General features: G+C 44.5%; 1 protein-coding gene across 4 annotated transcripts in view; it reads left to right on the forward strand.

Moving 5' to 3' along the window:
- The window catches only part of LCBK2 (Diacylglycerol kinase family protein), a 113,616-nt gene extending 99,204 nt beyond the window's left edge, over positions 1-14,412 (forward strand). For all 4 annotated transcript variants that reach the window (XM_087378250.1, XM_087378251.1, XM_087378249.1 and 1 more), the window contains 6 exons: positions 27-67; positions 171-258; positions 13,280-13,394; positions 13,512-13,634; positions 13,802-13,902; positions 14,138-14,412. In XM_087378250.1, the coding sequence (XP_087234376.1) occupies positions 27-67; positions 171-258; positions 13,280-13,394; positions 13,512-13,634; positions 13,802-13,902; positions 14,138-14,285 (616 nt within the window). In that variant the 3' untranslated portion in view covers positions 14,286-14,412. The remainder of the gene's footprint in view (positions 1-26; positions 68-170; positions 259-13,279; positions 13,395-13,511; positions 13,635-13,801; positions 13,903-14,137) is intronic.
- The last annotated feature ends 347 nt before the right edge of the window (positions 14,413-14,759 follow it).

A 14,759-nucleotide genomic window follows, 5' to 3' on the forward strand; every position in this document is an offset into this window, starting at 1 on the left:
GTAAGAAAATGTTACTTTATCTATAGGACAAACAATCCTCTAGAGGCGGTGGATCGAATTACAAGAGGTTCAACCACATGCCTACCCTCAGCATAAAAGTTTCTGTGCTGTATTGTGAGATTGCAGAATCTTAAAATGTGTTTTAATTCCATCATTTTCTTAAAATCCAGGGCAAAGACGTCAAATCGATGTGGGATGTGTGAAAAACGATCAAGACCGTACTTGCCGCTATTTTGTGAATGTGGCGGATCTCCATTTGTAAGTTGTGAGTTGACTTTTCAGGTTGTTGACAAGGGCAAGTGAAGTTGAAGTCAAATACTTTTTGGTTTGCTCTAATTATGAAGTTTCAAAAAGTGTAGTCTTATGCAAAGTCTATTAGGGGCATATTGCATACTTTACATACTTTGAGAAAAAGCCTATGGTGCGAAGCCTAAATGTTTGATCTATTTGGTCCTACATAGATGTAGCAAGTCTTTTGAAGGCAAGTGAAAGGAGTCTTCTGAGGGTTTTCATGAGTGTGCTTAAGAAACATGATCTCTTGAACGCTTAATCAATGGCTGTTTTCTGGATCACAATGTCCGTTTTTATATTTACAGTTTCAGCTTCAGTCCATCAGATTGATCACAAGTTTGAATAATCAGATCGTACAAAGCTTTGGGGATGAGTTTAGGAAATGAGTTGGTACAGGCATAAGAGTAGCCCATATTCATCTTATATGAAAACTTAGCTTTGGGGTAAGAGTCCAATGTTTTACTCCATATGGAAAATATTGGGGAGGCAATGCCTGGTTGACAAATAAATATCGGATCTAATTATGCACACATGAAGGGCACCATTGATTGGTTGGCTTATATGTGTTGGGAGCGCTAAAGGCCTCTATCTCCTGGATGCATTTTTGGGTATGCAGGCTTGATGTAGGGGGATGGGGTTTCCTACACGGTGCTCATCACTCTGTTATGACATGGTATTGGAGCCAATTGGACTCTCCTGGGGTCACCTACATGTGGCCCACCAGTTTGTTACTGTGACCAGGTATCAGAGCAACTCAGACCCTGCTTATAGATGAGGTGCGGTAGCGGTGGTGGTCAAATGGTGTTCTTGGTAGGGAGTGCTCAAAACGTCTATTCTCTGGATTCATTTCGGTGTGCGAGGTCCTGCGTGGCTAGGTATTAGGGGATGGGTTCCTCTACACCCAGATTTTCTTTATTTTGAAGCCATTACACAGGAACTTATTTCCGTTTCGTTGTTGGCATTGCTACTGGATGCCTAGTAGACAATTAAGCACTCTTTTTTTCCCCCCCCCAAAAAGATTACTTCATTAAGTATGAACCAAAACCACAAGTGCAAGCTCAAGTGCAGAAGTACATCATGACATGCATGAAAGAATAAACCAGCTCAGGATGGAGCTAACAAAAATCCAGGGTGGAGGCTGAAAGTGCCACCTCAATCCTGAAGGAGAATCAGAGAAGAAAGGAGATCCCCTCCAAACTCTGAAAAAATATCCCTCCTAGCGGTGGCTGCTCTTGAATATCCTTGCATGCTCACCCATATGGACATCAAAGTGTGTATAGTATTAGTCCATATACTGGCCATGGTTTGGTAAGGGTGAACCTGGGAACTGTCCATCGCCTCTGTACATCTGGCCCTCCAAATATGCCAAGATGAAATACTAGCCAAAATCTCCCAAGATGTGTCTACAAAGGCATGGGCCGCTCTGAAAGGAGTGAAAGGAACATCCTGAACATGACTACACAAGATGGCGTCGTACAAAGAAGGCTGATTCTGAGTCATGTCCCTCGAAAAACACCTGATGACCACTAAGAGACAACCATGCAACTGATCCCTAGGTCATAAAGAAGGGTGCTCTATGAAATATGTAGAGTATCCTAGCAATACCCTTTCAGATCATCCTCACTTGTCTGCACTCCCAGAGGCAATGCTGAATTGACTGAACTACTGTGTGGCATCGAGGACATGTAGGGTCGGCCCCAAACTTGGATCTCCACAGGTTCACTGCAATCCCTCCGTGAACAGAAAGCCAAAAGAAAAGAGTGATTTTTCTATTCCTGCGAGATTTCCAAAGCCTCCTCCAGAAGTGTTTCTGCACATATGCAGAAATCTGAAAACTATCCCAATGATGAGCTCCAAACCTCTACTACTGAGCTGGAATCTGCTGGCATTTCTGAGCGTGTAACAAAAGAGGGTGATGCTCTTCTCTTGGTGCTCTTCATCAATCCACTCCCACTCCCCAAGGTCCCATTGCAAGGACCTAATGGGGGAACCACCATATAACCAGAGACTCCAAGAGCCAAGTGCGAGAAGAACAGGGTCAGGATCAAGATACCACTGTGAATCCTTCCCCCACTCCAAATACCGTGCAATCCTTAACGGCTGAAATGCACTCCTCAAAAGAATATTCTCCAAAGATCTGTGACGTCTGCCTCCTGACTGAACCTCAAAGACAAGGGCATTCTTGCGTGCATCTTGCAGATAACATGTAGAGGAATACCCGTCCTCATGAAAGCACCCAACCAAGTGGACTCTGTGATTGGCATGTCATCTGTATCCATCCACTCCCCTGGTATGGTTGCATCTATTTGCTGAATCCTGACTGCACTGCCTTTGAGGTGGTTGATTTATAAGACTATTTGATCGTGTGGAAGCTTCCTGAAAGCTTTCCAAGTCCCCACCATGGAGGTAGGTCCCCTCTCCCATCTAGACCACTATATGTAATGTGCTTCTCCTAGTGATCTGCCATGCTCATCCAATATACAATCATTCCACATGATAGCTGCCTGTCTATCTCTTCGCGAGAGGAGGGTGGAACTCTCTGAAGAGTGCCTTTGAAGCTGTCCCAAGCTTTCAAAATGGCAGCCATGAGAGGGGAGGTGGGAGATCTGAAGTAAAGATGAATCTCGAGCTGTCCATCCAATCTTCCCCCAAGAGAAGGTGTACAGGACTGAATGCTGTGTAAGAAAAATTCCTTCCAAGGCTCCTATCCAAGCATGAATCCTCTCACTACTATCTTACAGAGCAAGGCCAACATTGCAAGTCCGGATCAATAATAATCCCCTTCCCTTGTGGGGAGAATGAAAGTCTCCCAAGCCACCCTGGCTATAGCATCTGTAGTGCCATCTAATTTACTCCACAAAAATTATTGATAGGTCTCTTGAGTTGAGTGATGCTCTCTCTAGATCGGCACCAACATGAACAAACAAACCAAGCAGTAGCCAATCAGCTGCCTACGGCGGCGATGCGGGATACCTTTGAGGCCCTGAACATTCCAACTGACAATCCTCATCGACGAGAGGAAGAGGTTAGATAAAAACTCCTACCCGACCTGGTAGCGGAGACAACCCTCTCCTGGGAAAAATTCATCCTATCAACTGGGGAAAGCACTCCCACACTGAAGGAGAATCTCTGTCGAAAGGGATCCCGATAACCTGCTCCCCAAGAGTAGAGGGTACAAACTCCTCTAACTCAAACTCTGCCAAGTCTGCCAGGACTTCGAAGGAATTCCCAAGTGTGCGGAGGATCCCTGCATATGGTGGAGTAGAAGTGATAACCCCCTTGGCTCTATCCAGAGCTGAAGAAAGAGGAGCAAAGGAGGAGGGAGGTTGTTGAGGTGGAGGGTTTGGAGACTGAGCAATAACATGGGGGGTCAGCACCGACTCTCTCCAGAGGTGGTAGCCCCTCCTGATAACCAATTGAGGGGATAGGGGCAACCACATCAGCACTAGGAACCAAGACATGGATGATTTCTGCTTGTAAATATGAAGGGTCCGTGGCGCCAAGAATACCCTCCTCAAATGGATGGGGAACACCAACTCTGACTGGCACCCAACGGGGGATGACAAGAATAGGATGTGCTGAGGGTCTTGGTCGCGTTGCAGAAGAGGGTCCAGGACGACAGGCTATAGTTGAAGGTCCTGGGCGAGAGGTGGAAGGTCCAGTAGCGCGAGAAGAAGTGGTAGGACGTGCAATATGTGCGCCCGAGGCGGTTTGATGCGGCGTTGCACCCTTGGATCTTTTGGGTCTTTTCTTTTTCCATGGGCAATCTCTAGCGAAGTGCCCAGGAGTCCTGCAAATACTACACTGGTCATGTCTCCCAGCGATGTCGACTCTCTGCATGAAGAAAGAGCCATCTGCACGTTGAAGCATGATGTGGTCATCCATGATATTAGGGTCCGAGAAAATGACCCGAACATGCAGCCATAGTTGATTGTCGAAACAGAAGAAACGGAGTTTCCAGCCCCCGCCGAAACGAAAACGGAAACAACGGCAATATGATACAATTTATGTATAAAAATTTATTTTTTATACATCATATAATTATCAATAGAGTGCAAATCATACATAATACAATTATCTATACTTGAAGCTTCAAGCATCAATGCATCATGCATGCTTCTATGATTCTAAATTCCTAAATGATGCTTCAATACTCTGAAATCAACGTGTGTCATGACTAACAAGTTTGACGTCACAAGAATCTGAAATTTAGAAGTTTGAAGTACTTTAAAGTTAGCACACAAGTTGAAACTTGAAACTTGAAACTTGAAAGCATCCAATGTCCAAGCTCCATAGATGATCATGATTCATGATCCACAAATTCCATGATCATGACTAATGAGTCATGCAAGACTCGCACCCATGGATGATATTAAAAAAAGAAGTTGCCCCCTGACACCAAGGTCCAAAGTATACTCAGTAGTAAGTACTGTATCTACTATCATAAAAAAAGAAATAACATAGTCTAGGATGCATCATGCTGCAACCTACATGCATGATGCATCTGAAGTGTCATGACTTGGAGTAGGCTAGCACTGTAGTCTATACAATCATAGTCAAGGAGCAAGGTACATCACTACTGATCATCTGCATCATCCATAGACTCCTCGTCATCGTCATCCTCTGCCTCCTCAGATGAGCCTGAGACATCTGTGTTACTGTTTGAAGAAGAATCATCATCAGGATCAAGACCATCGGGTGCAGCTGAAGTACTAGCACCATCTCTAGATGGTTGAGTTTGCGATTGTGTGTGGTGTGCTGGTGCTGACAGCTCCTCATACAACATGGTGTATATGTCTAGCTCCTCTCGTGGAATATCTGGTAGGCCTTCATCTTCTCCACGTCCACCTTGTCTACATTCACTTGGCGAGGTTCGGGGCAGCTGGCAGCGAACTCAAGGAGACAGCTCTAATTGAGCCGTGCTTAATCTGTTCCTCTTCGTTGTGTGAAAGAGGGCCCAAGTGCTTTAGTTCCTCTCACAAGGACCGTAACTGCAGTCCCATGAGAGAACACGTATAGCAAGGCGTTTTTGCCATAAGCCATTTAAGTAGAGATAAGTATTAGAAACTTGATAACTTTAAACATATTTGTAGTAGATAAAACTTTAAATTGCTTAAGTACTAAGCTCTAACTGGTGACGTTGTAACTTGTCTCTTACCAAAGTAGGAGTACAGTTGTCATATTTCTCCCACCAGGAGATTGGCTGCAACTGTCTCTCTCGGAGCCTAGCCGTAGGTCGACTAAAGGAGAGGCTGTGATTGCAAAAAAATAGAAGTTCATCCTCCATTCTTTGTTGCATCTCCAAGTCACCACCCGTCCAATTTTGTAGATACTGTTGCATCCCCTTCAACAACTCGCCATTCTCATATTGCTCTTGACTGGCCAGAGGGGATGCAATACATGTGCCACCGCATGGATTGGGCGGTGGAACCAATTTCACCGCTTATTCCATATAGCATGGATGGACTCAACTCTAAATCACGCCACAAGAAATAAGAATCCATTATGCATGCAAAATTCATAGACTATAGTACATACATGATACATATCTGAAAATTCCAAGCTCCATGATAGCAAATTGCAATTTAGTAACTGCAATAATTATATATTACAAAAGTAAAAAGTCTTACTTATTAGGTGATAGGGAAGTGTTTTTGTTGAGGGCCTCTCCAATCTTGTCCATAAACTTGTACTGCAGCCCTAATGTGCTTCCTTCCATGTCCGTGATGCGAAGCATCGTGTAGATAGGATTAATCGATTTGATTAATGCCTCCGCTTGATTCCACCAAGATTCATCCATGATGATGTGGACAAATTTGATAGACTTTGCTTGGCCTCTATCATCCCAATCTCCCTACTCTCCAGACACAACCGTGCACAACACGCCCTAGCACACTCATACAAGCCTCTCCACCACTATGAACATGTAAGCAAACCTTGTGGCTGGAGGTTTCAGTAGCTGAAGGTCCTCGATCAAAAGATCAAGGCAATGTGAGGCACAGGGTGTCCACACAATCTTAGGCAACTCATCTTTTAACATGGCACCCATTGACACACGATTGCTGCCAAATGCTCCCAAATATACAACCCTGTAATCATTGTACCTGCAGTGCAAGCGTCTATGGTTCTCAAGAACATGGTTCCCTTGCAAGAAGACACTAAAATATTGTACACACTCCTCTTGCGTGTATCTGACCATCCATCGCATCAGAGTGTGTGTAATCGTACTCGTAAAAGATAGCAAAGATACTCTCATCTGCTCTCCCTCTCTCAACAGATACACTAGGGTCCAAGACAACAGTCGGGCTGGATCCCCCCGAAAAATTTTATTACTTGAGAGAAGAAGGAATATATAGTTCAGCGTGGAAGCTGTTCATACATAAATCCAAATATTACATGAGCTCTCAGGCTCCCCTTCTTGGCAACAAGCCACTTGTCAATTTCTACATTACTTTCCTAATTACATGGCACTAAGGGCAACTCTGGAGTCTTCAAAGCACTTGGTCACACGAACCGCCTCTTAGACTCTTGTTAGGCTCCCGTAACGCTTAGGAAAATAACTCTTCCTAGCACCTGAACAATTAATTAAAGCGCACCACCATGGCACCCATTAATTGTTAGCGCTTTGCATGCAAATAACACATTGTGGACTAATTCTAGTGATGGTGGGCGTCCCCACTGAACACATGTGCACACATAACAAATAAATAAATAAATTTATTTATTTTCTAGTTGACCGAAGTCAACGCTCTTGATCATAATTAAGGGGCTTTGACCAAGAATCGAGGTGCCTTAATATAGTCAAGTCTCTCCAATCGAAGTTGGCACAACTCTCCAACCGAAGTTGGCACATCTTGGTTAACCGTAGTTAACCCTCTTGGCGCATGCTAAGTCTCGTTGATCGAAGTCAACACTCTCTGACCGTAGTCAGCTCTATGGTTCTCTAGTTAACCGCAGTTAACCCTCTTGGTAATAAACTAAGTCCCTCTAACCGAAGTCAGGCTTACTTGACCATAGTCAAGTATCTTTGACCAGAGTCAATTCTTTGACCATTAAAAGAACTCTTTGACCATAATTAACACATACGAAAATTCTTTAATTATGATCAAATAAATGGTCAACTGTACCTTGACTTAGGATATTTACATTGTGGTGACATCCCCTCGGCTTCTATTCAGTTGACCTGAACTGAAAAGCTTCCTTGTAAACATCCAAAAGCTGTGGATGATCGGACAACATGTCTTCATCCATCCACTTGGCATCCAATGCCAAATAATGCAATAATTTTACAAATATCTGTAAAATTCTTTGCCTTGGGGGCCTTTGTGTACAGTATGGTACACAATCTACTCTGGCTAAAGAACCTCCTCCAGCTCATCCACCTCTGGTGGATCCTCTGATATTGGCTCTGTAGGCTCTGGCCCCTAGAATTTCTTTAGAAGACTCACATGAAATGCATTGTGAATCCTCCAATGCTCTGGCAATGCTAACCTGTATGCAACCTCATTTATTATTTCTATAACCCTGAAAGGGCCATAATATCTGGAAGATAACTTTGCATACACTTTTTGTTTGCCTTTGAACTTACGGAGCCTAGCTTTCTCAAGCTTTAAAAGTACTCAATCCGCTTCCTTGAGATCTAACTATCTCCTATGCTTATCTGCAGCTCTTTTATGCTTCTCTTGAGACCTTTCAATTGCTGTCCGGACTTGGCTGTAAGCTATCTGGAGGTCTCTCACAAATTGATCAGTTGCAAATATTTCATCCTTGGTCCTCAGGATAGGTGGCAGAATCACCTTTCCATAGACGACTTCAAAGGGGGCTTTCCCTGTAGAGCTGTGTACTGTATTATTATAAGCAAACTCTACCAATGGTAGGCACTTTTCCCAGTATGAACCTTGGTTACCCACGTAGCATTTCAGCATATCCAATGCTGTAGAATTTGCTACTTCACTTTGACCATCGGTCTGGGGATTGAAAGAAGAAGAAAAATTCAGATCCGTCCCCATATTATCAAATAAAGCTCTCCATAATATACTGGTCATTCTGGGATGTCGATGACTAACAATGGACTAAGGCATACCATGGTGCTTAAAGATATGTGTCATGAAAAGCTTAGCTATATGATCTGCCTTTATGGTTTTGCGAACCGGAATGAAATGAGCTTGCTTGCTGAATCTATCAATGATAGTCCAAATGCCATCATTCCCTGACTTTGATCTTGGCAAATCAAAAATGAAGTCCATTGTAATACTTTCCCACGGTGCCTGAGGCACGGGAAGAGGCATAAGTAGGCCAGGTGCCTCCCGTCTATCATACTTTACTTTCTGACAGGTAAGGCATTCAGTAGCAAACTGATGTATATCTTTTTGTATCCCTGGCCAAAAGAAATACCTCTCTAGTGCTAGAGTTCTTGCTGTAATTCCTCTATGTCCAGCATAGGGAGGTGCATGGCATTCCTCCAAAATCATTTTCCTCATCTCTTGGGTGATGCATAGGCAATCATCTTTCATTAAACCCATCTTTCAGGGAATAGTGATTGGTGGACTGCCCCTCTTGCATTTGCTGTAAAATCTCGCCAAAGTCTGCATCATTAGCATATTGCTCCCTCATGTCTTCCAGGTCCTGATGATAAGCAATAGTCACATTGTTGACTTGGGGTCTTCGGGACAAGGCATCTGCCACTCTTTTCCGAATTCCTGGGGTATGGACAATCTGAAAATGATACATCGACAGCATATTTGCCCATTTCACATGCTTCTCGGAAAGCTTTGTCTGAGTTAGGAAATATCTCAGACTTTGGTGATCTGTTTTAACAGTAAAATCTGCACCCAAAAGATAGTGTTTCCATGTGTTCCCAGCATGAGCTACAGCCAACAATTCTTTTTCATAGATTCCCAGATATCTTTCAGCATCACGCAATCTTTGGCTGTCGTATGCTACTACATGTCCGTTCTGATGTAATGCAGCCCCAATACACTCTCCACAGTCATCGCAATCAACATCAAAAGGTTGATAAAGATCCGGGACTACAAGAATAGGCTCTGTAGTCAACTTCTCCTTGAGTGTATTGAATGCTTTCTTCTGTGATATTCCCCATGTAAAGGCTGCATTTTTCTTAGTGCGAGTTTCTCACACACACTATGTATGCAACTGATGTAAGCAGCCTTTGCTTTTCAGAGAGAAAATTACCTCAACAAGAGGTGTCTTGCATTCGCAATCTATGCGAGTACCGGGCTGTCAACCCAAGGCATAAACTTAAAGCTGTGTGCCTCTTTTCTGGGTACTGCAAATGACTTCAAAAAGCATCTGTTTTTCCCTCTTTTCACTGCTCAAAGGCATGCATACTCTTTTTCTGCAAATGTCTGATTTTTTCTCTGATTTCTGCTTTTTCTGACAGTAAATACTCTCTCAGATAGGTGAAAACTGCTAGGAGAAACAGTCTCTGCAACTTCTTTTTTTTTTTACAGTAACCAGATGGGTAACTACTGGTTACTCTAACTAGATTGACTGGTTCTGGTCTGGTTAGTCTGTGACTGGATGGTTACTGTCTGGTCAAACTGACCGACTGGTTCTGTTTTGGCCTGGTTTGGTTGGGCCAACTAACTGGACCTCTGACCAAAGTCCAGCTAACCAGAGTTACACTAGCCACGGGTTAGCCACCTGTCCGCCACGTGTCAGTGCCATGTCAGCATCTGAGCTGGCTGCCACATGTACTGCCATGTCACCTGAGTACTTTGCCACCTGGCTGCCACGTGTCAACTAACTCACGCATGCCAGCGCCACATCATTGGTTTGCAAGCACCAGCGTGAAAGCTCCAACGCACAAGAAGGCGCCTATTAGTAGGGAAATCGCCAACTATGTCCTCTGTGGCATTGCTCTTCTACGCAAATATCCCATGAAGCCTTTCATACTCTCGGAAGAACACGACGCCACCTTGCTTTTTCAAGCTTACGCCTGTGTGAAAACGTCTTGCCACGTGAAGGAATCACTTGCGTGACCTCTGCAAGAGAACCCAACGTGTATCTCTTGCGCCTTAGCTGGGCTGGCCTCTTGGAAGGCTTCGTGCGCATCTGTTGGCAGGTCGTGCGTGGCTTTCAAACAAACCTGTACAACTTAGCAGGCGTGGACACTCCTCAACGTTCATTCTGTACGCCAATTGTGGGCCTCAATTACTCTCATTTGCTCTCCCTCCCTCCTGATACACTAGGGCCCAAGACAACAGTCGGGCTGGACCCCCCTGAAGGATTTTATTACTTGAGAGAAGAAGGAATACATAGTTCAGCGTGGAAGTTGTTCATACATAAATCCAAACGTGAATAAATATTACATGAGCTCTGAGGCTCCCCTTCTTGGCAACAAGCCACTTGTCAATTTCTACATTACTTTCCTAATTACATGGCATGGGCAACTCTGGAGTCTTCAAAGCACTTGGTCACTCGAACCGCCTCCTAGACTCTTGTTAGGCTCCCGTAATGCTTAGGAAAATAACTCTTCCTAGTACCTGCAACAATTAATTAAAGTGCACCATTATGGCACCCATTAATTGTTAGCGCTTTGCATGCAAATAACACATTGTGGACTAATTCTAGTGATGGTGGGCGTCCCCACTGAACACATGTGCACACATAACAAATATATATATATATATATATATTTGACCGAAGTCAACGCTCTTGATCATAATTAAGGGGCTTTGATCAGTCAAGTCTCTTCAACCAAAGTTGGCACAACTCTCCAACCGAAGTTGGCACATCTTGGTTAACCATAGTTAACCCTCTTGGCGCATGCCAAGTCTCATTGACCGAAGTCAACACTCTCTGACTGAAGTCAGCTCTGTGGTTCTTTGGTTAACCGTAGTTAACCCTCTTGATAGTAAACCAAGTCTCTCTGACCGAAGTCAGGCTTACTTGACCAAGAGTCAAGTATCTTTGACCGTAGTCAATTCTTCGACCATTAAAAGAACTCTTTGACCATAATTAACACATATGAAAACTCTTTAATTCTGATCAGATAAATGGTCAACTGTACTTTGACTTATATTTACATTGTGGTGACAGTGTGCATCCATATTTTTTTCAGAGTCTCTTTCAAGGGCTTCATTTGGTCTTCCACACATTCCCTCTCTCCTTTATAACTATCCAGGAGGGAGACATGGACCCAATAAGCATCTCTCGGCATTGAGGAGGATGGAGAGGTCACAAGTGAGAAAGGATGGAGAGGTAGAAGGAGGATGGAGAGCTCAGAGGTAAAAGAGGATGGAGAGGTGGAAGGAGCCTGGAGGATCAGAGGTAGAAGTGAAGGAGGATGGAGAGGAGGATGGAAAGGTTACAGGGAAAAGAGGATGGAGAGGAGGAGGATGGAGGGATGGAGAGCAGGCTGCCAAGTTGCCAAGATGCAAAGCGGCTCCAATGGATGATAAGAGTCGATGGTAAATGTGTGGGAGGTTGGGGAATCTGATGAAGAGTGAAGTGACCCAGCTATCCTCCTCCATAGGATTAAATACCAATGTGAAGGGTGTCAAGAAAATCCTCCTAGAGCTCGGTGTCAAGGGACCAGCCTCGAGCATTGTACCTGCTGTGTTCGGAGAATCAAAAACCACCTGGCAGAAGCCTCGACCAAGCATACGAACATTTGTGAGGTGATGTGCAAGGTCTCCAGGTAAAGCTGTGAGCATGCAGTCCTTGGCTTGTAACCTGGAAGGGTCGGACCCATGGATGCGAGCAAAGAGTGAAGTGGAACTCTCTTGCTCTGTATCTTTTTTGAGTTGTTGCAACTCGTCTTTTGAAACGTAATGGTTTTTGCGGCCGGTGGAAGCGGAGGAGGTTGGCTGAAGGATGGTCCATTGCCAATCGCGGTGAGAAGGCCGACTTGAGAACACAATAATAATCCGTCTGCTCTAGAAAATGCTGCCAGAGGATGAAGCCCAAGGGCTACAGGACGGCGGAAGGAAAGGGAAGGAGGGGAGGTAACGGAGGCAGGGGTGGGGCTGAAGGGGGCGGCGGACAGCCGGGAGAGGATGGTGAAGGGGCGGGGGGGATGGAGCCAGGAGAGGAGAGTGAAGGGGTGGGGGAGAGGGAGCAGAGGAAGGAGAGTCTAGGGGTGGGGGAAGGGGGGTGGGGGAGAGGGCTGAGAGCTGCGGGGGGCAGGGGAAAGGGCTGAGGGGGGTGGGGTAAGAGGGATGGGGGAGGCAGGGGAATGGAGCGGGGAGGAGAGCCGGGAGGGGAGAGGGAGATGGCAGGGGAGGAGAGCCGGGAGGAGAGAGAGAGATGGCGGGGGAGGGGGGCAGTAGGAGAGGGCGGTGGAGGGACTGGCTGAGAGGGGAGGAGCAGGCTGAGAGGGAGGGGAACGCTGAAGGCAGCTAGCTAGAGCGGGGAGGAGCAGCAGCTATCCAGCTTAAGCACTCTTTCTGTCAAGGCCTGCATTGAAAATATCAATAGAAAGGCTTTCATGAATGTTTCTCTCTTCAAACAGGTCCTCAGAGGTGAGTGATGTTTGCTTACAGAATCTTGGCTTTCATGGTTGTCTTACAGGTTGGCCCTCAGGCAGGGGTGGGTTAGTGACACATTTTCAATGGAATGCTCCGTATATGTAGTCTGCAATGAAATGTCCCTTCAAATAGGCCAGAGAGCTAATGCTTGCATTCTTTTTAAAAAATCATTCTAAACATGACGTGGCAGTCACATGTTATTTTGCATTGTTGGACACTCCCCAAGTTGTCCTTATTTTGTTACATCTTTTTTGTAGGTAAATGATCTTGCCCAAATTTTATGGGCTTATGTACGTACTTCCTCACAGTGATAGACTGTGCAATAGTGCCCTCATTTCACACTCCACGCAGTGCTTGCTCTAGCCATCCATGTACACTTACGCATTCACACACAAGCAGTGTTCTTACATTTTGATGCCCATACAGAGGCTGAGAGAGGGAGGGAGGAAGAGCTCTCTGCATGTATACTAATGATGGTTTTCTTTTGACGAGTGCAGAAGTGCAAAGGCTGGTTACCATGCATCCAAATATAAACGATTTGGCAACCTCTGTTATGTAATAGGTGCTTTGCAAGCTTTTATGAGTCATAAGAATCAAGACATGAACATCAGAGTATGTGAAAGTAGAAGTGCATTACTTTTTAGTCCACCCTTCAAGCCATCAATCACACCAATCCTGCCTCTTCTTTAGTGCTTGATACTTGCTTTGTTGATCTTATCTTAAATTCAGATTGATGGAGGAGATTGGAAACAAGTCAAGCAGGTTACTGCTATGGCCATAGGAAATGCAAAATATTTTGGGGGTGGGATGAAGATAACACCCACAGCTGATCCCTTCAGTGGAGATCTTGAAGTAATTACACATCACATTTTGGCATTTCCTTTTTTCCAAGAAGTTTTTTTCATGTCTGTCATGTTTTCCTCATCGTAAGGGTTTTAAATTATGAATGACAATTAGCAGAAGAAAGCGGGGTAGGCTGTGGTTGAATTATACACATTCTGAGTTCTATTCTCTGGCAGATTGTGACCTTACAAGGTTTCAAATGGTTTGACTTTGTCCTGAAACTACATAAACTGTATGGGGGGACTCATACATCTGTCAAGAATGTGTCCTGCAAGAGGTACGCAATTGTGTTGCCTGGTGCCTCTTTATGTCAAATATGCATTGAACATGTACGCTCAATTATGAGCCTTATGTATGTTGAAGTGCTTGCTACTTGTGTTTATTTCATCCTTTGACTTTTGGTTATGTGAGCCACTAGAGGATACTGAAGGGTTCAAGTGCTTGTACTGTATAGTTGTCCTTTGAGAAGTGGCTGCTTCAACTTTGTGGTGGTAACTGGACTAATGCTGCAGGGCTCAAACAATTCAAGTCGCAGGAGTAGGACAAGATGGGGGTAGCCCTCTAGAAAAGGATATATACGTTCAAGCTGATGGAGAACATCTTGGGTTTCTTCCTGCTACTTTTTCAGTAATTCCTAAGGCAATCGACCTTCTTGTTTAGTTTTTAAAACATGCTGCAATTTTATTCTTTGATGAAGTGTCCTACATACAGAATCTCTTTGTATCCAATATTCTGAAGAACTCATCAGAAAAAGCAGAGGATGTCCAATCAAGGATGCACTTCCTCACTATGATGATAGCTCTAGGCTCCATTTAATGCCCTTTGAAATGGCAATTAAAAATTTATCTGAGCAAAATATGGGTGGAGTTTCTATTGAATTTTCTCCTGTTAAAATGCATGACAGCATTGCTCAGATGATCAGACCAATACAGTTGGCCGGGTACTGCAGATTTATATGCGGGCATGTCCCTCATGATAAAAGTTAAACCTACTGCCCAACATTGTATGGCTGACTTTGCAGCACTGATGCTTTTTCTGTGTTAGTAGGGCCTGGTGATTATTGACAATAAATCAGACCTCAGGCCCGGCAAGTGCTTGCTGGCCTAAGTTCAATTTAGCTTAAAGGTTGAAGGA

The sequence above is a fragment of the Dipteris shenzhenensis genome, chromosome 8 (genome assembly GCF_047967505.1).
Source record: "Dipteris shenzhenensis isolate YYH24624 ecotype China chromosome 8, Dip_SZ_1.0, whole genome shotgun sequence".
Lineage (NCBI taxonomy): Eukaryota > Viridiplantae > Streptophyta > Polypodiopsida > Gleicheniales > Dipteridaceae > Dipteris > Dipteris shenzhenensis.